The sequence below is a fragment of the Marmota flaviventris genome, chromosome 2 (genome assembly GCF_047511675.1).
Source record: "Marmota flaviventris isolate mMarFla1 chromosome 2, mMarFla1.hap1, whole genome shotgun sequence".
Lineage (NCBI taxonomy): Eukaryota > Metazoa > Chordata > Mammalia > Rodentia > Sciuridae > Marmota > Marmota flaviventris.
The window spans coordinates 135,759,131-135,783,793 of NC_092499.1; the positions used below are offsets into that span (position 1 = coordinate 135,759,131).

The 24,663-nt window shown below is 40.0% G+C and overlaps 2 protein-coding genes across 6 annotated transcripts in view; one reads left to right on the forward strand and one right to left on the reverse strand.

Moving 5' to 3' along the window:
* Znf774 (zinc finger protein 774) overlaps nt 1-24,663 on the forward strand; it is a 596,184-nt gene that overhangs the window by 62,411 nt on the left and 509,110 nt on the right.
* Nucleotides 1-24,663, reverse strand: part of Pde8a (phosphodiesterase 8A) — a 166,301-nt gene that overhangs the window by 39,465 nt on the left and 102,173 nt on the right. For 4 of the 5 annotated variants that reach the window (XR_011706711.1, XM_027955601.3, XM_071608580.1 and 1 more), the window contains exons 4-8: nt 17,756-17,812; nt 16,600-16,654; nt 7,433-7,521; nt 2,086-2,164; nt 155-292 (exon numbers count right to left, since the gene is read on the reverse strand). Coding sequence is in view for 4 of the 5 variants with exons in the window: in XM_027955601.3 (XP_027811402.2) it covers nt 155-292; nt 2,086-2,164; nt 7,433-7,521; nt 16,600-16,654; nt 17,756-17,812 (418 nt within the window). In the remaining variant the exon portion in view is untranslated. The remainder of the gene's footprint in view (nt 1-154; nt 293-2,085; nt 2,165-7,432; nt 7,522-16,599; nt 16,655-17,755; nt 17,813-24,663) is intronic. The other variant, XM_071608578.1, reaches the window with a different exon arrangement.

Below are 24,663 nucleotides of genomic sequence, written 5' to 3' on the forward strand. Positions count from 1 at the left end.
TGCAAAATGGGAATAACAGGGACAACACTATCTATACTTCCTGGGACTACTCTTCCGAAAGACTGAGTACCTGGCACATGCAGTATTCAGGGAACATGCATACTCCTTCCCTCTTTATTACACGAAAGTGATAAAGGTACTGATTCCTACTTACCTTGCCTATCCTGATGCATGAATTTATAGTATCAAGCAATTCAGCTTTTTTTTCATTTATAGGCACTTCTGCTAACTCCTTCCCTATTAATTCACCTGACTGATAGCCCATTGTTGTTTCAAATGCAGGATTTGCATACTGGGGAGAGACAAAAGAAAAAAAAACATCAAGTGAATTAAAAAAACATTTTGAAAAGAGGACAATCTAGGTCTTTTATCTGGGCATCCTGTTTTTTCCCCAGAAACGTCAGGAGCTAGGACCTCACCATGGTGGTTCTAGAGCCACAAGAGTACAACCCCAGAAGAATTCTGGAGCCCTGAGAAAAGTGATATCTGGCTGGGCTTGTACATGTCAGCAAGGACCATGGAAGGCAGCTGCTCTGGGACAGTCCAGGGGCTGCCAAGATGGTGCCCTGTGGAATAAAACACCAGACTGGGACGTGTAGCATTAGGCTCCACTCTCCTCCACACACTGCTGGGCTTCTGCAAGTTACTTCACACAGCTGAATCTCTAGTTCCTCCTCTGGATAACAGGAAGGAAATCCTGATCTTGCTTCTCTCATATAATTCAAATAAATAATGTGTGTAGAAAGCAGGCCATGAACTAGGAAGGGTTTACAAATACAATGCTTTATAGTTTAAGTTTCAAAAACAACTACAAGATGAGGAAAAATACTTAGCAAAGCTGTGATGTGTTGATAATGATGATAAAGACAGTAACGGATACTGTTTATCAAGATGTTTTCCTTGTTGGACACAACAATAAACACTTCATACACATTAACTCATTTAGTTCTCAAAACCACCTTCCCAAATGTAGGTGACTATTATTATTTATATTATCCTCTGCACAGAGAAGGCAGATTCAGCCAGATTAAGGGTCTTGTCCCAGGTTGCTTGCTCAGTTGAGGTGGATGGGAACTAAAGCCTGGGCCCCCAACCACTGGCCTACCTCATCCCTCGGGATACCAAATCCCAAAAGTCAGCACCAGCAAGAGAGTCACAAATTAGATTAAAGTGAGAGACTAGGGTGTGCCCAGATGTAAAATCAAAATGGGGCAGATTCTCATACTAAATGAATGTTTCTTTGCCATAACTATCCTTTTTGCTGTTATCCAAAGTATGAGCTATGCTATCTTAAGTGACAAATAAACCCACTGTGCTATTAGGGTCTTCATTCTGTAATTACTAGGTCTCTTGTTTGTGACATTTTTAGTTATTGCTAGTAAGCTTCTGTAAGTATGAACTATCTTCAAAACCAGTGAAAGGTGTAAGCACAGTGAGGAAGGCTTCCAGGCCTATGGTCAGAGCACTGCCCCTATTGCAGTAGCCCTGCCCACCCAAGTAACAATCCTCTTGAATAAAAGCCTCTCCTTGCCAGGCACGGTTGCACATGCCTGTAATTTTAGGAACTCAGGAGGCTGGTGAGGGAGACCGCAAGTTCAAAGCCAGCCTCAGCAACTGAGTGATAACCTGTCTTAAGATTAAAAAAAAGTAAAAAGGGCTAGGGATGTGGCTTAATGGAGAGCGTCCCTGGTTCCATCCCCAGTACTTCTAAATAAAATAAAATAAAATTAAATTAAATTAAAATCCTCTCCTTACTAAACATACACAGAGTGTCTCTCTTTCTCTCTCTCTCTCTCTCAGTCCCCTCCCCCATCCCCTCTTTCCAGTGAGAAATAATGAATGTAACTGTGGTATTCCTACAGATATTTTCTAGAACCATAAGTAATTATTAATATATTTTAATTAATATATTTTCTTATCTAGAAAGCTTATTTTAAATATTCATTTTGTTCTATAATCCCTTAAGGAAAATCTGGTCTCTTAAACTCCAAAAAGAAAAAAACAACCAAATTGGAGAGGTTCAATACTAATAATGAGAACAAGCAAAACAATAAATCCAAAGGACAAATCTCCCAAATAACAAACCTGTATAATGTGGTCTTCACTTGTAATTTCAATTGCTTCTTGACTTTTCTCTAATGCAATGAATATTGAGTTACAAGCCCTTTATGGATAGAAACAAAATAACTGATTAATACAAATACTACCAAATCAAATACAATCTTGAAGTATTATATTAGCTTATTTAAGTTGTGTTTTTGTCTGATGTATGAAGTTAATGTGTGCTCATTCAAGAAAAGGGAAGGTAAATAATAAAAGTATGAAGACGACACCCAGTGCTGCCCCAGCACTTCGGATCACCACTGCAGACGCTGTTGTCTTTCTTTCCCTTGTGAAGGGGCAGGGGGCCTAGATGGTCACACACCAGGGTCAGATCACAGCTCTCACAGCTGTAGGACCGAACCCCACAGAGTGTCTCTTCTCAGTATCAAGAGTCCTCGTCAGGAGAACTGAGCAAAAAGTGCCACAGTCTGTCAGAGAAGAGACAATAAAACATTTGTAGCTATTATAGAATTATTTTAAATTATTTTTCACAAAATTGGGGACATCTGGAACAACTAGCTTTGTTCCCTGATTTCTTCACTTTGGTTTATACTGAGAGCATTTTCTAATATCCAAGTAACAAATGTTTACTGATAAAAAATTTAAAATGCAGATAAAAACAAATAAGATGGCGTATCACTTCACTAGAATAATAAAAAAGACAGGTAATAGTAAGTGCTGTAAGGAATCCTCATACACTGCTGGTGGGCATATAAAATGGTACAGTCTCATTTTGGGAAACATCTAGAAGTTATTCAAATAGCTAAACAAGGAACTATCATATGATTCAGCTATTCCGCTCATAGATATATAACCAACAGAAATGAAAATATGCTTTACAAAAGTAAACACATATTTTCAGGGAAGTATTATTCATAATAGTCAAGAAGTATAAACAGTATAAACAGCCCATCACTGAAGAATGAATAAACAAAATGTGGTATATCCATGTAATGGAATATTATGCAGACACAAAAAGAACTGAAGTCTTGATATAGACCATGACATGAATGAACCTTAAAAAAAATCAGTGTTAGTGAAAGAAGCCAGTCACAGAAGACCCACATACTATATGATTCCATTTAATATGAAATGTCCAGAATAGGCAAATCTACAAATACAAAGTAGATATGGGGTTGAGGTTAATGAAAATGTTCTAAAATCGTGGTGATAGGTATACAATTGTCTGAATACAATAAAAGCCATTAAATTATGCACTTAAAATAGGTGTACTGTATGGTATATAAATTATCTTAAAGTTGTTTATAAACAAAAGAAATCAAAACATCTGAAATCAATACCCAGACAATATCTTTTCAATCAATAATTACAGTTATTTGAGGGGGGTAGGTGGAGAACCAGGGCTCACACAAATTAGGCAAGTGCTCTACCACTGAGCTACATCCCCAGCCCTTCTTATTTTGAAACAAGATCACACTAAGTTGCAGAAGCTAGCCTCAAACTTGTGATCCCCCTGCCCTAGCATTTTGAGTCACTGGGATTATAGGTGTGTGCCATTATCACTTTAAATAACCATAGAATATTCTATTGTAAAGTCATAGCATAAACAGCTGGAGATGTGGCTCAGTGGCAGAGTGCTTGCCTAACGTGTGAGGCACTGGGTTCAATTCTCAGCACTGTATATAAATAAGCAAAATAAAGATCCACTGACAACTAAAAAAAGCCATACCATAAGTAGTTCAACAAATCCCCTATGATCAGACATGTATGCTGCATCTGGATTTTTTTCTATATAAGAAATCTCCCAAATTAGGAGGCTCTCTTGCCTCAGATTGAGAGGGTTAGTTGCTCATAAAGTACCGAGATATTAAGAAATAAATTATTCCTGGCTAGTTGCTCATAAAGTACCGTGATATTAAGAAATAAATTATAAACTTTAAGTTAAACAACAGATAGGCACAGTGGTACCTACCTGTAATCCCAGTTACTTAGAAGGCTGAGGTAGGAGGACCCCAAATTTGAGGCCAGCTTGGGCAACTTAGCAAGACCCTGTCTCAAAATAAAATAAAAATGGCTGGGGATGTAGTTCAGTGGTAGCTAGTGGCAGAACCTAGGTTCAAACCCTCGTACTCAAAAACAAACAAACAAACAAAAACCAAAGCTTTTACATTATTTTTTTGTATTATAAACTCTCTTTTTGGGGGGGGCCAGGTACCAGGAATTGAACTCAGGGGCACTTGACCACTGAGCCACATCCCCAGCCCTATTTTGTATTTTATTTAGAGACAGGGTCTCACTGAGTTGTTTAGTGCCTTGCCATTGTTGAGGCTAGCTTTGAACTCATGATCCTCCTATCTCAGCCTCCCCAGCAGCTGGGACTATAGGCGTGCGCCACCACCCAGCTGTATTACTAAACTCTGTTGTTAAATAAAATTAAACAGCTCAGCCAGTAAAAATTAGTTTTTGGAAATGTAAAAATCAAGAGACAGTATGTGAATTATACCTCAAAAAACTTAAAAACAGGGGCTGGGGATGTGGCTCAAGCAGTAACGCACTTGCCTGGCAAGCGCAGGGCGCGGGGTTCTATCCTCAGCACCACATAAAATAAAGATGTTGTGTCCACTGAAAAATAAATATTTAAAAAAAAATTCTCGTTGTGTCCGCCAAAAACTAAAAGAAATAAATAATAAAATTCTCTCTCTCTTTAAAAAAGAAAGACTGCTTGTCTTAAAAAAAAAAAAAAAAAATTCTCTCTCTAAAAAAAAAAAAAAACTTAAAAAACAAGCTGAGCCTGGTGTACAAACCTGTAATGCCAGTGGTTTGGGAGGCTGAGGCAGGAGGATCACTAGTTCAAAGCCAGTCTCAGCAATTTAGCAAGGCCCTACGTAACTTAGAGAGACCCTGCTCTAAATAAAATATTAAAAGGGTCTGGGGGCATTGGGGATATACCTCAGTTGGCAGAGTGCTTGCCTCGTATGCACAAGGCCCCAGCACCACAAAAAAGTGGGAGGAGGTGGCTCAGTGGTTAAGTACCTCTGGGTTCAATCTCCAGTACTAATAAACAAACAAACAATGAGAAGTTAGTTCTCATCTCTGATACAGCAATTGTAAGAGGGGATAGATCTGTGAGAAGTCCTACATGGTTTTATCATTCTTTTCTAACTTTTGCAGATCTGGTAAATTTTTAAAATGTTATATAATTTTCATTTGCTTTCTTTTATTAATAGTGTGGCTGAACATCTTTCCATGTTTATCATCTGCTTATGCGTGTTTAAAATTTTTTTTTCTACTGGAGTGTTTCAATTTTTAAATTTATTCATCAAAGCTCCTTATTTAAGACACTGGCCTAGTACCTGTCCTATATGAAAACAGTCATCACAGTGCCATTCACTGAAAAGTCCACCCTTTCCCATGTTGACTTGCAATGTTAATCATATACTAAATATACTCAAGTCTATTTCTAGACATTATATTCTAGTTTATTAATCTAGCATTAATACAAAGTTGCTTGTTATAGCTTTCTGGTGACTGGGAGAACAAGTTCCTACTTCTCCCAAGTCCCTAACTCATATTTCCATTTCCCTTCCTATTTGTCTCTTTCCCTTTTTAATGGACATCTCCATTTGGTTGTCACCTGGAGAGGGCATAATGGGAGATGTGAACAGTGATGTAAATGTTAGACAACTGTGGAGAGTGTTGGAAATGCATTTTGGAATCTGGAGTTTATTTTGAAGGCAGTGGAGAATTGCAGGATAGAAATAGATGGAGTTATGTGTTACTTGAATTTGAAGAATGAACAAGAGGGAGTCAAGGCTAGATATAAAGAGATAGACTGATGGATTCAATAATCCAAGTTAAAAAAAAAAAAAAACAAAACAGTAACCATAATGACAAGATGAAGTTAAGTAGACAAAACCCAGAGATACTCAGAGGTAAGATCAATAGGACGTGGTAAGGGATAGGCCTTAGGCATGGATGAAGGAGATACAGGAGTTTCAATATATGTCCATAGGTTGGTGAGGTGTGTTAACTAAGCTATTTAGAAAGGTTTGAGGTTAGTTAGATTTAGAAATGGGAAAAGACAACTGCAGAAAATGTGAACTATCTTTGCCATTTGCTACTTACAAAAATCTGATATGTGAGTTAGTGCATTTCCTTAGATTTCATTTTCTGCACCTTGATTGGATAAAATAAGGTCCAACGTCTTTACTGCTCCAAAATTAATTCTGTTCTCTTCTAAGAGAGGGTGGTAGCATAATGTGTGGCAGCATGCCCTGTTAGGCTGCGGATAGCTCAACAGGGAGAAGGCTCACAGGCCCAAGGGCATGGGGCTACCTCAAGTTTCTTTGAAAAGTCTGGCAACTAAAGGGGCTCTTCTAGCTAGGCACAGTGGTACACTCTGTAATCCCAGAGACCTGGGGAGTCTGAGGTAGGAGCATCACAAGTTCAAACCTCAGCAATTTAGTAAGGGCCTAAGCAACTTAGTGATACCCTGTCTCAAAAAATTAAAAAGGGCTGGGGATGCAACTCAGTGGTATAGCACCCCTGGGTTCAATCCCCAGTACCAAAAGGTAAATAAAAGGGTCCTTCTGTACGTCAAACCAGCCTCTACACAACTGCTGCTCAGCAGCACTTCTCCACTACCTTACGCCCTGCCTGCTAGCCATTCACTTCACTTGATCTATGAAGTACTTTTTTTCCCTGTGTGTAGAGCCCTGCACTGGTTCTTACTAATCTTAATACTCTAATTCTGATCCTTGTTTTCTCTGCCTGGGGCATAAACAAACAGAATGATCCAATTCTCCTTGATCCCTGGTAAAGGAAAAGTTAAACAGTAGGACACCCAAGTAATAAACTTAGAATGACAGAAATCTGCTGACTTTATGTCAAGCTGACATAATTTTACTAATTTTTCTGCTTTCCTTGCTCTACAAAGAGCTAAGCTTGAACTCATTTCACTTATTAAAAAAAACAACAACAACAAAACAAAAACCTGTTTATCAAGAGCAAATTATGTCTATTAAAGAAAAGTTAAAAATGTCACTACCAGAGATAACATTATTAACAGGTTGGATATATGTAAAATACATGTTTTTCTTCAAACACAAAGCAGAACATTCAGCATGTGCAGTTTTGAATTCTACCTTTCCTCATTTTCTATTACTTTAGGGCCCCATATTTAAATGTGAGTCTCCATTCACTAACATGACCCTTTACTAAATATCCAAGCAGATACCAGAAAGCCTGGATAAGCAGTCACCACTGGATCACCCCATCTGGTCTTAGCAGGTCAGTTATAACCAAAAGGTCTCCACTTGTAGCATCATCCTGCGTGGCCTGGAGGGCTTTCCAGAAGTGATAGAATTACCTGAGTTTCAGTTGTGATCGCACCTCTCCAAATTCCAGCTGGAGCAGTTCATTGTAACAGGCCATGATACTGGGGTTTTCTATATACCTCTATAAACAGAAAGGGGAATTTTGTGGATAAAGAAAGAAGCACTTTAAAATAATTATGTATGCCAATAAAAAGTAATTCTTCTAAACAAATTTCTCAATTTGGCAACTAAAATCTAAATAATACTTTCAGTCATTAATGGTGAAAAGGAGGTGAGAGATGAAATTTGTTGAAATCAAATTAGCTTTTTAAAAAATAAGGTTTTCTTTGAGGGCCTTAAGAGCACTTTGGTTGTAGCATGTCACTGACAAAGCAGAGGCTAGAATATATTGAGGAGGAAATTTGTTAACAATATCATAGTTATGTTAGGTTTTCAGAGTAAATTCAGGAACAATATTTTGTCCTCTAGTCAGACAAGCTCATGGTGAGAAAAAGCATGCTACAGTTCACAGAGGAAACTCCTCCTCAGGCAATACTTTCCTCCATGACTCTCCAAAGTGGCTGGTGATGACTATCCCCCACAGCAGGAGCCAGGGATTTGCCCAGTGTCTCTTACTGATGTGGACAGTAGCTTGTATAATAACCTCTACATGCTGGAAACATCCCAAGGCAAAGCACATAATTTTAAGAAGCTGGACCAAGTCCACCATCAAATGATGTGGTTCATGAGAATATCTTAGACATCATTGTGTTGTCATGTTATCCCTTAATATCCACAAGGAATTAGTTCCAAGACATGCCCCCCCACTACTCCAGGATTCCAGAATCCATACATACTCAAATTCCTTATTTAAAAATGGCACAGTATTTACATATAACCTACACCATTCTCCTGTTACTTTAAATCATCTCTAAAATACTTATAATCCCTAATGCAATGTAAATTCTATATAGACAGTTGTTTTGCTGTATTGTTTAGATTTAGTGATGGAAAAGTCTATGTGCTCTGTACAGAAAAAATATTTTCCCCATATATTTTCAATCTGCAAATGGTGAAATCTGCTAATGCAGATAAGGGACTCATGGATAGTGAAGGCCAACTGTTGTTTTATGCAGATGTTAAAATATTTATGAACATTTATTACCTCCTATTTCTGTAAGGGATTCTTCACTTTTACCCACACAATAAATGAACAATATCTGAGGAGGAAGCGAGGCCTAGCAAGTGAAGCTCCACAAGCCGCTATCACCAGCCCCAGCCAGATCAATCTGGGCATATGGTTCCTCAAGGAGTTCCCTCTATTGCCCTAATGAAGGCAGTTGTCCTGTTCAACAGCAATCAGGGTCTTGACTGGGTATCAAGCAACTTAAATATTCAGCCAGTTCATGCCTTAAAAAGCTATGTGATCCTAAATTAAGCACTTAGTCTTCCTAAACATGCTTCCTCATCTGTAATAAAACAAATAAGTAATACTGTTGCTGTGACCACAATGAGAAAAAAACGCTGCCACCTATAAACCGCTGCATGAATGTACAGAATAGTGAGTGCAACCCCCAGGAGGAACATCGAAGACTGCTGGCCAGAGGCATGCTGGTTCCCAAGCCTGTAGGCCAAAACAGTCCTCCTCACCCAAGAGATCTAGCGGAGATGACATGACACACCTTCCAGCTTCCAGAGAGTGCTGGACCTGCTGCCCATGTCAGGACTCCATGGGAACATCCAAGAATGCTGCCTGTCCACACAGGCACTCAATGCTGACAGGGAGGAGGAATCTCTGAGCACAAGGCTTGAACTGCTTAAGCAGACAAGGGATGGTGGTGAGCCCTTGGGATAGTTGGGGCACATGCATTTATCCACTTCAACAAAGGCCCTCCCATGCAACCAGATGTTTCACTGGATATGAATATTAAATATCCAAACTTTTTTACCCAAAAGGCAAAAGTCAAAGTTTTAAAACCTGACATCTTGCTCCTTCTGTCTATACTTCCTTTTTATTACCTTTGCCTTTGTTCTGTGTATCTAAATAACTCATCTTTACTGCCCTTCTCCAAGTTCCAATTCTGTCCCAAGGACCCCACAGGACAAAGCAGGTGAAGAAGGTGCAGGGATCCCTCAGGAAGCGGGCTGCTATTCCCTCAACTTAAAGAGCAGCCAATTTCCTCTCCCCAGTTCCATCCCAGGAGAGATCTGGGGCTATAAATTCTGCAGGCTTCTTAATATGATTGGACCTCACTTTCTCAAGGCAGATCACACAGCTGCTGGACCTAAGCCCCACCTTGGTAGGCCTCTCCAAGTCTCTCTCAACACTTGGCTGTATGTTAAAATAACCCACAATGTGAAAACCAATATAGCATGCAATCTCCTCCCCAGACTCTCCAGAGACACTCTTCAGGGACTTCTAATCAGCAATGAGAGGTACCAAATCCCAACCCTAGAGATTTTAGTCAGCAAATGCTCAATCACCAAGTCCATACGAGGGCAGAAAGACATCCTCCATTTACTTTCCCATCCTAAGCCATGGCTAATGCACAAAACACCAAACACCAAACATCAAAGCTCATGGTGGTGTTGGTTTTCAGTTCAAGCTTCAGCACCACTGCCTCTAGGGCAGGAGACCTGGGAGAATCCCTTTCCCATTCTCTAGCTGTTCTCTGCATCCTATACACCCTTTTGTCACAAGAAGATTAGGGACTCTGGATGAGAAGATTAGTTAGTACTCATGGTCTCTGAGGAATGGCCACCCACCTGGATTCCTCATCTATAAAACTGTGGGCCTGACATTATCTACTGGTCTCCCTAGTCAGGGAGATTTTGTGCTTTTGCATGGAATGGTCTCATGAGTGCATTCACCTAAAAGTGGTACAGATAAAGGCTTCAGGGAACACCCTGGCTAGTGGTACACAGGCAAGGGGACAGGAAGAGAGTGTATGTGTGAGTTACTCATGAATTTTCAAGCTTGCTCCATTGCAACTCAATTTACTGAGAAATACAAGGACCATGGTTGACAGGACCTTCTATTGGGATGCTCCTTCCCATTCACCTAGCTGTGCCGATGGACTTTCTATACAGAATTTTGAACACAGACTTTTGAACGCAGAAATTTCCAGCTCTGCATCTATATATTTTCAAAGAGACCTCATATAATACAAGGTTTAGTGGTCTCAGAAGGCTGCAGGTGAGCACATTAATAGCAAGGCAGTGGGAATAATCTATCTCCTTAAGTTTCATTAGAAAATGGATGATTTTAAGGGCCTTGGCAATAGCCAAGTTTGCAGCCTCAGGGTAATATAAAAAGATCTTCAAATTTACCTGGGAAAGCTTTTTATTTTTCTTCGTGTGAATGATTTTCTAAGAAAATCATTTCTACTCAACCAAACAATGCTCCGGCCATCCACAGCAGCTTCTCTCCAAATGTCAGCGCCAGCCCCAGTCAAAAAAGCTTGAAATCTACCAAGCTGAAGGACTTGGTGCTGTGCCCTGGTCTCCCACATTTTCCCTGAGCATTCTCAGGAACCTGGCAACAGATGTCACCACAATCCTTAGAACACATGCGTCACATGGTTGTACTATGGCTAATATTTGTTGCATGAAGGAACGAATAGGAATGAAAAGAGTCTTCCTAGAGAAGAAGGAAAATGGATCAACAATCCAGAAAGAAAAGTCGTTGGGGCACAAGTAAAAGGAATAAACAGCAGAGCCATCCTCTGTGACCTGGGATGTCACAATACAGTCCGTCCTCTATATCCATGGGTTCTTCGTCTACAGGTTTAACCAACTATCAATCAAAAATATTTGAGAGGGCTGGGGTTGGGGCTCCGTGGTGGAGCACTTGTCTAGCATGTGTGAGGCACTGGGTTCAATTCTCAGCACCACATATAAATAAGTAACTCCCATTGACAACTAAATTTTTTTTTTTTAATTTTGAGAAAAATCACACGTTTACAGACCTTTTTCCACATTATTGTTTCCTAAACAATACTGTGGACTGGCACAGTGGTACACACTTGTAATCTCAGCAGCTTGGGAGGCTGAGGCAGGAGGATCCCAAGTCTGAGGCCAGCCTCAGCAACTTAGTGAGATCCTATATCCAAAAAAAAGGTTGTGGGGCTGGGGTTGAGGATGTAGCTCAGTGGTAGAGCACCCTGGGTTCAATCCCCAGTACTTTGTCCCTCAAGATACTGCATAACAACTATTCACATGGCATTTGTGTTGTATTAAGTATCAAAAGTAATCTCCAGATATTTTGAACTATATGGGAGGATGTGCAGGGGTTATATTAAAATATTGTAAAAGGAACTTAAGCATCTGAGGACTTTGACATTAATGGGGGTAGAAGGTCCTGGAATCAATCCCTTGAAGATACCAAGGAACAACTGTATTCCCACTTCTGTTTGATATAGGCCAAGTACTAGCCAAATACAATTATGAATGACCAACTTTTTTTTTTTCTTCTCAGTACTGGGGATTGGACCCAGTACCGTAGCTGTTAACTCCATACTAAGCTAAACCCCACTCTTTTTCACTTTAAAATTCTGAGATAGGGTCTCAGGGTCTCCCTAGGTCACCCAAGCTGGCCTTGAACTTGTTATCCTCCTGCCTCTGCCTTTGAGATGGCTGTGTTATAGGCAGCACCACCATGCTTGGCTAGTGACTGACCAACTTTTGACATGGAGCAATTATGTTAAACCCCAATCTAATTCCCAGACTCGTCACATTGGGGGTTGGGGACTTGGACTTGGTTTAGTGGTAGAGCAGGAATTTGGCACGCATGAGACCCCAAGTTCAATCCCCAGCATGTGTGCAGGACACACACACACACACACACACACACACACACACACACACACACCCCAACACCAGTTAGTTTAGTAGAAACTACTAAGTCACCTGTGGCTTATTTACCTAATGTCCATTCTCTTTGCTGGGTGTTACCCAGGAGGGCAAGAGGGATGGTTGTTGAGGACCCAGGATGCTAACCACCCTTTTCCTGTATGATGGCTTTACTTTCTTTCTTTTTTTTAAGTTGTAGTTGGACACAGTATTTTATTTATTTATTTATTTACTTTATTTTATTTATTTATTTCTATGTGGTGCTGAGGATCGTACCAAGGGTCTCGCACATGCTAGCAAGCGCTCTACCACCGAGCCACAACCCTGGCCTTTAGCTTTAATTTTCCTTAGCTCCTTCTACTCATTTTCTTGGACCTCTTATCCTGTGTTCTGCCTCCTTGCAGACAAGATGGATATGTGAGCGCCAAGGATCTTTCGTTCCTGCCTGTTCTGTTTCATGGGAATTAGCATCACCAGCTCAGTGGAAGGAACCTGGGGTCTGAAATAGGAGGACAGATCTGGATTGGAATTATACAACACAACCAATCAGGCAGTGAAGACTTTCCTGCCCTGTCACCAAGCCTGGTAAACTAAGAAGAGCTTGAGTGTCCCTACCCCTATGGCTGTACTGTATGGAGCAGCTGAGGGTTTCTACAGGGGACACATGTAGGATCTGCCTGGCTTTAGGAAGTGAGAGGCCTGAATTCACACTTAATGGCATCCAGTCCGCCTAAGTCCTACCTGAGAATCAGGTGTGGATTTACCAGTAGCCCCTCACCCGCCAACTCCCTGGGTTTGGAGAGAAGGCAGATCTATAACAGCAGCCAGAGGTGCCCCCTGAGCCTGGTGCTTGGTGCAAGGCTTCCCCTGGAGCTAGAGCTTCTGCATAAAGCAAACTGGGAGCCCCAAACCTGGGAAGATAGGATTTGTGGGAGCACATAAGAAAGAAACACACTGCTGTTGCTTTCAGCTACCTGGGAGTGGAAGGCCCTCCTGCAGAGGCCGAGGGGGCTCTGGGCTGTGCAGCAAGGCACCCAATTATTCATCCTGCTCCTCTCCTCCTTCCTCCCTGAACCCCACCCTCCCCTTTTCAAAGGAACAACCATCTGGATTAACCTGTGGGATGCTGCATCCTGTCACCCACTTGGCCCAGAGAGGATGCCAGCTCCTTACAAATCCTCCAGTAGGATCAGTGCTTTGAAATCATACCGCGTTGTCTAGCTGTCATTGACAGAGGAGGACAGAAACATTTGTCCAGGTGTCCCCTCGAGCTCTTTCTCACCCCCATAGCCATTTAAAGTGTCCCTCAAGGCTGCATTTAAAGTATCACCTTACTGGGCCTGGGAGGAGCTTGGTGGGAGCCCCATTCAAGCACCAGCACAATAACAACGAAAAAATAAAGAACCCTCCACAACACCTTACTGTTTGGTGTTTGTTATTTACCAAAATTAAATAAAAGCCTATAAACCATTTAAAAAAAAAGAAAAAGAAAATCATTTCTAAGGGATGAACTGAAGATCCACAGGAAATAGGTGGTCAACAACTCCCAACCTGGGACTCCTTGTTTAAAGGAGTCACCTTCATGCTGGTGGACTAGGTTGTTCTCACACAATTTAATAAGGATTAATGGAGGTCAGGGGATGGGGCAGTGCTACATCAGGTTGCACGTTGTCAAAAAAAGGGGGGGGGGACAAAACAGCCACAAAACTATGCAATGATAATTTAATGTATCATTTTACATAAAATTGTGTATACACATACAATGTTCTGTGTTATCTGATATGATATTGTTATTTCTGTGTACTTTGGGTCTACTTTTACTTGCTACCTTGTTGATCTTTTTTTATTAAGTTCCTTTTATCACTTTATGTGTTGTATAATTGTTATTTTTTAACCCAATCTAATAGCCCATCTTTAAAGGGAAATGCCAGTCCATAGTTTCTATCTCACTTTATGTTTAAAACCCACTGTACATTGTTGGGTTTTTTCCTCCTTGTGTTCGCCAGTTTGATCAAGTTGCTATAAATTTCATATTTCCTTTGGTTAATTTAAAAGATTTATTAAGTTTTTCTGTTCTATTAATGATTACCTTCATTTTCACTGACCTCAAATGCAGACAAATTTGTTGACTATTATTTGGAAACCTGGTATCCACTACTCCCAAAGCAAAGTATCTCCCACAGAATGATACTCTAGTCTGCATATTTCCCACAAAGATGAAAAATTCAGAATATTCCCATGGCCCATCCTCATTCCATAACTCCTAGATAAGGCTATAAGAATATATTTATTCTCACCTGCCCACAAACTTGCAAACACCTGGGGTTGGCTATCGCAGTCTAGGGTTTGCATATTAGGCTATTATTAAATTTTCTCTTTGAGTATGTTTCTTCTATCAGAGAGTATTATATATTCCAGACTACATTTATTCTTTGGGGACTTATTTTATACATAGACAGACATAAATTAAACAGACATATGTGTGTGTGTGTGTGTATGTGTGTGTGTGTAGAGAGAGAGAGGGAGGGAGGGAGGGAAAGTCAGAGAGGGGAAGCAGGCACATGGCAGGGATTATTGCTCTCTACTACCTCTTGTCCTCTTCATTTTCCCTCATCTTGGTGTTTCTGTTCTAGTATTGTTACTTCATTTCTTGCACTGTTAGAATTCTTTACTCAATAATTTTCCTTTTCTCTCTATAACCTCTAATTGCATATTATTACTATTTTATGCATTAAATATGTGTTTATATTTACCCCCATATTCACCATTTTCTTTGCTCTTTGTTTCTTGCATTGCAGACCTTCCACCTGAGATTCACATTCTTTCTGGATGAAGCACATCCTTTAGAATTTCCTTATGAAAATTTGCTAATTACAAACTCTCTCAGTTTCCATGTCTCTGAATATCTTTCTTTCACCTTCATTTTAAAAAGATATTTATGGTGGTTATAAAATTCTAGATTGGTAGTTAATTTCTTTTATCATATTGACAATATTATTCCACTAAATTCTGCTTTCCACTTGCTGCTGAGAAATTAGCTGTTAGTCTCTTGTTCTTCTAAAGGTCATCTTTTTTCTCTGGTTGATTTTAAAATCTATTTTTCTCATTGGTTTTTTGCTGGGTTTTGTTGTTGTTGTTTGTTTGTTACAGTTTCACTATGACATGACCTCTTCTTTTAATTCACTTCAAGTTTGGATTTGTTGAAATCTTTAAATCTGTGGACTGGTTTTTCATCATGTGCTGGGAAATTATCAGCCATTTACTCTTCAAATTTATCCTACTCCCCATTCTTCCTTTTCTTCCCCTGGAACTTAGTTTTATACACACTGAATGCTCACATTCTATCTTCCATATTTCTTAACCTAACTTACTACCTGTTGCATCTCTGTGCTACATGCTGAATAATTTTGTCTTGCCTTCTAAATTTAAGTTATTTCTCAAAATTTAATTTTGCAACCTCCCACAGATGAGGATCTTCTGGGGAGGATCTATATTTAATTCTGTCAGTTCCCAGGAGCACCATCCATTTTAGACCACTTTAAAGTCATGGCTTGAAAAAAATAAAAAAAATAAAGTCATGGCTTGAGATTTCTGAACTACCTGACTGATACAAACTAGGGCCAAAAATCAGCCTGAGGGTCAGCATCACTTAAGTCTCCATCATAATTCCCAAGGCCTCATTTGTAACCAGTTGATCAAAATCCTCCACAACCTTTTGGCTTAGGAGAAACCAACAGACTGAAGCTAGGGGTAGAGGAAAAGGGAGTCATGGTTGGGTTTCCTAATTTCTGAACCTTTGACCGAGCTTTAAAAACTGCATGTATACATTGAAGTATCATAACAACACTTCTATGGTAGAATTTTTAATGAATATGCCATTATAGGAAATTTAATTATGTTTATATGACTTAATAGGCATAGTTTTTCCCCTAAAATAAGAACCATTTATGTTTAAATTAGTTTGTTTGAAATAGGCAAGAAAATATTCTTTAAGTAAAATGAATCAACTGAAATTGATAGAAAGTGATTAGAACTTGTTAATGAATTATGTTAACCAGAGACAACGGTGGTCAATGTGGCAAAACTTATTTTCAAAGAGATATTTTTTCAAGATGAACGAGAAAAAGAAAAAATGGAGAATCCAATAAATCCCCAAATAAATTGTACAAATAAATAACCATAGATATTTCATTTAAAGTGCTCATGACTCATCTGAGTCATGAGCACTTTAAAATGTATTACACATATAGCATATTTACTGAATTCTTCTTTATTGTGCAGGATTCTCTACAGTTTTGCTGGGCACTAAAAGTAGAAATAAAGTAATTTCTCCACAATAAACAATATGTGTATAAAAGTGGATACATACCCTTGTAAAGCCAGCAGAAATTAAGGGCATTACAGACAACTCTTCTCTGTCCACCCTTCAGAAGAATATCATAAAGGGTTAGACAAAAGTTTTTATCAATTACATCTCTTTTCTTTTACTATTCACTAATTTACATACTTTCACTGTCATTTTACAAGTACTTTTAGAGGAATTAGATTAATACACTAATGTAAAGTTGAAAATGATTTTCTGTTTCAATCTCATAGTTACCTTTTTGGCAGTATATATGCTACTATTTCCCCGCTTTCTATGTTTCCCAGGCTGGTTTTGAATTCCTGATTCAAGTGATCCTCCAGGTTTAGCTGGGACTACAAGAAATGCACCACTGTGCCCAGCTATTATAATACTTGAAATATAACAAATGAAATAGGAGTGGCCAAAAATCTTCTTATTATGTTAAAATTTTTAACAAAATTAAATTCTTTTAGATTTTCTTTTACTTCCAGTTTTTTAAAATATACCCTCCCTCCTATAGCTCAGAGAAAAAGATTAAAAGATACAGAAATATTTCTTCTATCTATAAAAATATACATTATAAATGACTATCTGAATATTTTTCCTCTTTATATGCTTACCTTCTTTCCTTACTCCAATTTATTAAGATTCTCCCCATTTATATAGAATTCTTTTTTTTTTAACACTGGGGATTGAACCCAGGAGTACTTTACCTCTGAGCTATGTCCCTAGTATTTTTATTTTTTATTTTGAGACAGGGTCACACTAAGTTCTCAAGGTTGGCCTTGAACTTGCAATCCTCCTGCCTTAGCCTCCCAAGTTGCACATGCCACCACATAAGGCTCCCATTTATGTATAATTCAAATCCCCAGGGAGGTCTGGAGGTAGAGGACCTAGGAAGATACCCCAGAAACCTCCACACTTTTAGGAATGGAATTCTCTCAGGGTTTGCCTACTGTTGAAGCAAAATCAGAATGACTAGCTTGAGAACAGAACTTGCTCCATAAAGTTAACTGGAGAAGTAAAATAAATACAAAAGAATAAATAAAAAGTTAAATTTCAAAGGGGTTTTCCAGTTACAGCATGGAGACCCTAACTTGACTATCTGATAAGAGGAAGCATTACACTGATACCTGGGTTTCAACATAAAAAAAAAAGTAATAAAACAACAAAAATTTACCTGCGTACTACACCAACAATAACTGTGTTTTCTGCGAGTTTTGATGATCTGATAGACCTTAAAAAACAAAAAATTAAATATGAAAATAGTTCTCAAAAAACAAATAAATAAATTTGATACAGCAATTAAAAGTTCAGGGTGAGGGATACAAGGGAAGAAAAGGTCACTCCATACTCTGGATTCACCTTCTTAGCTACTTGATCTTTTTCTTTTTCTCTTTGGGGACAAAGTCCTAATCAGTAAATAGCAATAACCATAAAATTATGGAATGACTGTTAACAGTAGAGATGAAGTTATGTGCCGTCTACCCACTTTTGTTTTGCTAACTGGTTGTTTTGGATGGAGAATTTCCTCTATCCTCTGCTTATGTGAAAGGGACTACACAGTTGTAGTCCCTTTCTTCCTACTAAAGGGAAATGCAAGTTTATGTGTATTAAAGGCTGATGGCTGTGCAGACTGTGGGGATGAAAGAGCTCAAAGGCCAGCTCTTCACTCTATTCTAAGCAGAAAAAAATAAATAAATAAATAAATAAAAAAAATTGAAGAGTTCCTGGGTAAAATGAAGGCAAAATTAACACCACCACAAATCCTAACTAGGAAATGCAAGATATTATTCTATGAAGAGCATCAACACCTGTGAGAAGTGGTTAATCATGGAGGCCTGGTGGAGAAAAGTAAGACTGTTCCACTGAAGGTACTGAGAGAGTATGAGGCTCAGAGACCCTGGGGATAAGAATATAGCTTTAAAGATCGGGGGTGGGGGGGATGTAAATATGACACAGAGGAATAGGAGAAGGAAAAGGAAGAGCTCCGCTGGAGGTCTGCATCAGCTCCGAATACATCCTCCAGTGGGGCTGTCTGAAGAATGTCCAGGTGACCAAAGAAGGAAGGAACTCTGCCCAGACAGAGGAAGAGGACTCACATGGGGGACTTTAGAAGAAGAGGAATAGTAAGGACCATACCCAGCTTGTGCTAGCCAAGGGAGAAGCATGCTGGCCTCCTAGAGAATGTGTCCAGAGAGCTGAGGCTGGTAACAAAACTTCAAGATCTAGAACCATTTCTAAATTACAAAACACAAACTATTTGAATGACTATTTCTCAATTCTCCTAAAGACAGTACATAACATAAGCTTTCTAGATGTGTCAGAGATTCTGCATATACATTGGAGGGCCTCAGTGTTGGCAAACTTTCTGGTAAAGAGCCAGGAAGTAAATATTTTAGGTTTTGTGAGCCATATGGATCCATATGAACTCTGTCCCAACGACCTAACTCTGACATTGAATGCAGTCACAGGCTATACACAAATGAACGGGCAAGGCTGTGTCTTAGGGCCTTCAGGATAAATTTCCTTAGGGGTCCCAGGCTGAGAAAGGATTGCTGTAATATAGATGCAGAGTATCCTGTGGTAGGAGTGTTGCTCAGGAACAGGAAAGCAGCTCTAGGGACTAACTTCTCTAGCTCCCACCTGCCTATGCTCTCAAAAAGAGCCAACCTAACACACACTACATGGTTCAATAGGAAGAGACCATCCAAACAGGCCACTGCAGGGCTTGCAGACCAAGTGTCTAACCCTGGTTCAGGCCTAGAAGGGTTGCTGAGTGGCAGACACTTGTGAAGGCTAATGTCCATCCCAGCATTCATCTCAAAACAAGGAGCAAGAGAGACACAGTCACACAGTCGTTTTTTCATGACTTCAAAGAACACTGTATCTGTTCTTGTATTTATGTTTCTATCGTATCACATAGATCTAGAGGGAGGAAAAGGAGATTTAAGTACCCAGCCAGCCATTTAAACCAGCTCTAGCTTTTTAGAAAAACAGATACCTGAATGATGGAATGGCACATAGGCAACCACACAGATGATCTCAGTAAGAAAGTTTGGGTGGCCTTCTCATAACTGGAAATACAAGAACAAGGGGCTCTGGCTAAGGAAGAAGTGGAAGGGAGGACCATGTTTAATTGGAGCAAGCCCTTCAAAGGAGCTCTAAAAGTGAAAAGAAGGTAGAGGCATACTCTTGACTTTTTCTAGTGCATTTAGAGGAGGAACTGCTAGAAAAGGGACATCCTTTAGAATCATAAAAATTAGGAAAGAAATGACTCGGCCCAGTCAATAAGTACACCTGGACAATAGGAGGCAGATTTAAGAAGGAGCGCTATCCTGCAGAATGAGATTCTGTGAGAGCAAAGTGTGATTCTCTGAAAACCATGTTACCTGGTGTACTAGTAGGAGTCAACTTGGCTACACATGATAGAAAGCCCCAAAGAAGAGTTACTTAACTATATGTACCCGTCTCACACATAAAAGATATACAGAGGAAGAGAGTCCAGGGCTGCCATAGTACTTTGAACAGCCAGGAACCTGGCCTCTTCCATTAGTTATTTTTCCAATATTGTCTATACATGGTTTCTTCCTCATAATCCAAGAGTTGTTGAGTGCTAGTCATAATGTCCACATTCCAGACAGCAGGAAAAAGGGTGTGCTCCCTCTCTTCAGCAGGAGACCTAAGTATGCAGGAATAGCACATAGGCAACCCACAGATGATCTCAGGATAGCTCCACTGGCCACCTTCAAGAAAAGCTAGCAAATGCAATATTGTTTCTCAGTGGCCATAGGCCCAGCTAAATATCAGAAATTCTGTTACTAGGAAAAGATCAGAAATGGATATGGGGAGCAACTAATTACAGTCTCAAGTCACCTGGGCCGCCTACAAATAATTCTGTTGATGGTCTTGGCAAAACATTGGAAAAACAGCCACATGATGGAGGCTCACAATACGAACATGGTAAAGCTCTTTATAGAGTTAAATTTTGCATAAGCACAACTCATTGTGCTTTTGCTACTGTTCTCTGCCACATGGAGTGAATTTCAGATAAAAAATAATGAAATTTCCAATGGTAAAAAGGATCTGCAGACCAAGGTGAATCAAGAAATTACACGAAAGCATCTGGAACCGAGTCAATCTTGCTTCTGCACTCAACACAGATTTTAATTTTGTTAATGCGCTTTGGGTTTCCATGTAGTGTTTCTTCCATCTCCTTTTACAAAACCTTCCTTTTCATTACAGAGCCATGCTCCTATAGCACAAAGGAATATTTCTTCACTTCTTCAGAGTACACTCAGCGTATGTCTCCAAAAAGATTTTCAGTTTCTTATAAAAAAATGATGCTCCTTAGGGCTATTCTTCCCTGAAGATATGCCAAGGCAGATCTTCATAGGTCCCCTGCTTCATCCTGTTCACTCACCACTGAAAAGGAGCAGCACCTACCCAGGCTGAGAGTTTGTCAGAAGAGAGGGTCAAAGTTTCCTTAGCACCCCTGCACTGGACCCTAGGTGCCAGCAACTCCTTCTGAGCTCCGAGCTGCAGGTCAGGTGGACAGGTGCAGTCAGGCTTGGCGAGTGCAGGCAGTGGGTGGGCGCATCTACTGCACAGTGTGACTCCTGGACTGCTCTCCTTGTTCTCAAACTAAATTTTAGAATTGATGTAGTTTGCTGTTCTAAAACTGCAGTATGTGAAGGACTGTTTCAGCCTCCTTGTGCTTCTGTTCCTTTCTACAACAGAACAGGAAAAACCATGGCTCTTTCCAATCCCATCTCAGGTTTCTAAACACACAGAATGTGAAGAACAAAGCGGCAACAGGGGTAGCAGTGGGGCCTCTGGCAAGCTCACAGAAGACCTGCTGACCAGCTGGGGCTTGGCTGTCTGTTTCTTTAGTGCAACTCCTACATCCCAAACTTAGCAGATGCAGTGGGAGAGAATTAAAGCCTCTTCCCACTGCCTTCCTTTAGGGCCACCGGTACTTAAGCTTCAGAAACTGAAGTGTGTGGAGCACACTCTTATGATATTTCCCCAGTACAACAGATCAGAGTGGAAACCCCTGTCCTTTTCTGCTTCCCCAGCTTCTTCTATCTCTATTGTCTTATCTTTGCTTTTTTATTGCGTGATCTTCTCTCTTGCTATCTTTTGGATCTCCTGACAGGAAATACAGGTACTGCACAAAATGGCCTCCAGCAGCCCCACCACAGGCTCACCTGCCTCTACTCCTCCTGTCTTCCACACTATCCTCTACTTTGTGCCAAGTGATCTTCCATCTTCTCCTGGAACTGCCCTGCACAGAATATGCTAGTGTCTTAATTGCCCAAAGGGTAGAATTCAGAGCCTTTGGCTCAGCACACTGGGCCTCCAGACCTGGCTTGTGTCTGCTGCTTCAGTCTACTAAACCATGATCCTCATCTGACTGGCTCGCAGCCACCAGCACTGAGCAGAGGAGCCCAGACACCCTCATTTTCCTACCCGGTAGAAGCTCCCTCTTTCAGAAAGTTTCTTTCAAAGTTTATATCCACCCTTCAGCACTCAACCCAAATATCCTCTGTGTAGCCCTCCTTAACACAGGTACCCAGAGCACTATGTGTAAACCTCTTCTGTGGGCACTTGTAACTCTGTACTGTAGTCACTCACTTGTCCTCTGTATGAGTTGATGTGTCTACTCCAAAATTGAGGTGGTATCAATGTGACAGCATTAAGAGTGGGGTCTTTAAGAGGTGCATAGGCCATAAGGGTTCCTCTCTCATGAATGGGATCAAGGCTCTTAAAAGAGGGACTGCATGCAGCCTTTGAGGATGCAGCACTCACCAGACAACCAAACCTGCAAGCCCCTTGATCTGAGATTTCCTAGCCTCCAGAACTAAGAGAAAAATTATTTTCTATTCTTTATAGATTACCATTCTCAAGAAATTCTGATATACTATGCATAGTGAGGTGACTACAGGTAACAGTAATATACTGTACATTTCAAAAAGTTATAAGAAAGAATTCTGAAAGTTTTCACCATAAAGAAATGATGCATATTTGAGGAGATAAATATGTTTAACCTGATTTAAACATTACACAATGCATACATGTATTGAATATCATAAGGTACCACACATTAGTATGTACAATTTTGTTAGTTTAAAAGCATAGTAATAAATAAATTACCTAGTCTCAAGTATTTTGTTATAGCAGTACAAAACAAAGACATACTCCAGCTAGAAAATTAGTTCCTTGAAGGTGAGAATCATGTCTTATTCATCTATATGGCTCTAGTATCAAATGCAGACTGAGACTTGCAAAGTAGGGTCCCTAAATCATGAATGTGGAAATACAGCACAGAATATTTGACCTTCAGGAAGGCAACTCATAAGGAGTGTAAGGAATTCCAAATGCCCCCAGTTATTTGAACAAGTCAGCAACTGATGAAAAATCCTTCAAAGACCACAGGTGTCAATTAGGCATCCTAAAAGGGAAGACAGAGGGAAGGACAATCCTCCCTCAAGGCTAAGGACTCATTGGTTGTGCAGGTCTCCTGGGAGAAACAGTAAGCCAATTAAGGAGCAGAGTCTATAGAGAGTTCTTGAAGAAGCAGTCTATAGCAAGCAGGCATCCCTCTAGGGAGATGTACAGGGAGATGAACCTGGTAAGAGCCAGAATCAAGATGAAATTAACTTAGGATAATAAATTAAGGCCTGCTCCTGCGTCTAGAAAATTCAATATGAATGGTAGGAAAGACCCAAACCCCACCCCAAACTCTTACCCAATAAGATGAAGATGCTGTGGTAGGAAAAAGCTAGAGAGAAAGACTTGAGATTCTTGGCCCAGGTGAGAATGCAGCCATCAGGAAAGGAATGTGACCAGAGTCTGCTTTTGTAAAGGTCTGCTCTCTGGTAGGGGAAGGGAGGGTACTGTTCTGTTTGCTCTTCACTGGTCCATCCAAACTTATTGTGAACTTTCAGTTCAGAGCCAGGTTTACAAGAGCTATTAATTGGAAGAGGATCCCCAGATGGGGAGAGAATCTGAAACCACACTCTTATGAGGGGCCACTAACAGCAATGAGGATGTGCTCAATTCAGCAAAGACATATCTTGAAGGAACACAATTTCTGTCTTCAAATGTTGGAGATTCATTCCGGGAAAGAGGAACAGATCTATCTGGCAACCAAATCCAGACAAGTTGGGCTCAACCTGAAGGAGAAATTCTGAAACTCAGGAGCTTTCCCTTGGGGAACTGGAGGACCCCAAAAGAGGTTGGATAAAGGGTGGTGGGTACTCTGTAGAAGTGAATATCATAGATGACATTCTGCATTTCTTAAGAACCATGTTAGGCAATTTAATTCCTACTCTTTGTTTAAAAATTATATAAAATAGTCCTTTATATGATGAAAAAATGATTATAATATTTATGGAATTTGGTATTTGTATTTTTTCTCAGTAGTATGTAACTTAATTTCTCAGTAGTATGTAGCTTAATTTTATTTACTTTTGTATAAACAAAATTCTCTTATATAGGGCTCTATAAAATTTTGTTAAATTAATTAACCCTATGTGTTTAGAATATTCCCAAAATACACAACAGTGTATTTTCTTCCCTTAAAAAGTGGGCTGGGGATGTGGCTCAAGTGGTAGCGCCCCCGCCTGGCATGCGTGAGGCACTGGGTTCAATCCTCAGCACCACATGAAAATTAAAAAAAAAAAAAAAAAGTGGAGCAGAGGCCAGGCGCAGAGGTACATACCTATAATCCTGACTAACTGGGAGCCTGAGGCAGGAGGATAGCCAGTTGAGGGCCAGCCTGAGAAAGCCAGACCCTGTCTTGAAATTAAAAAAAAAAAAAGGTGGTGGTGGGGTAGTGGCTTAGTTAGTTGGTGGTTCATCCTCACTACCAAAAAACAAAAAACAAAAAAAGTGGAGTATGTTATGTATATTTTATCATGATTTAAAAAGTGGAGCATAACTAATATAACTTAGTTTTTCTTTCATAATACAGGATGATCCAGCAGTCACCTTTATGAATATAAATTTCCATTGTCCAGCACATACCAGTGGCTATGTTTGAGCCTGCAGAAGACAGGGAAAGAGGCTAAGTTTTCCTTAGCA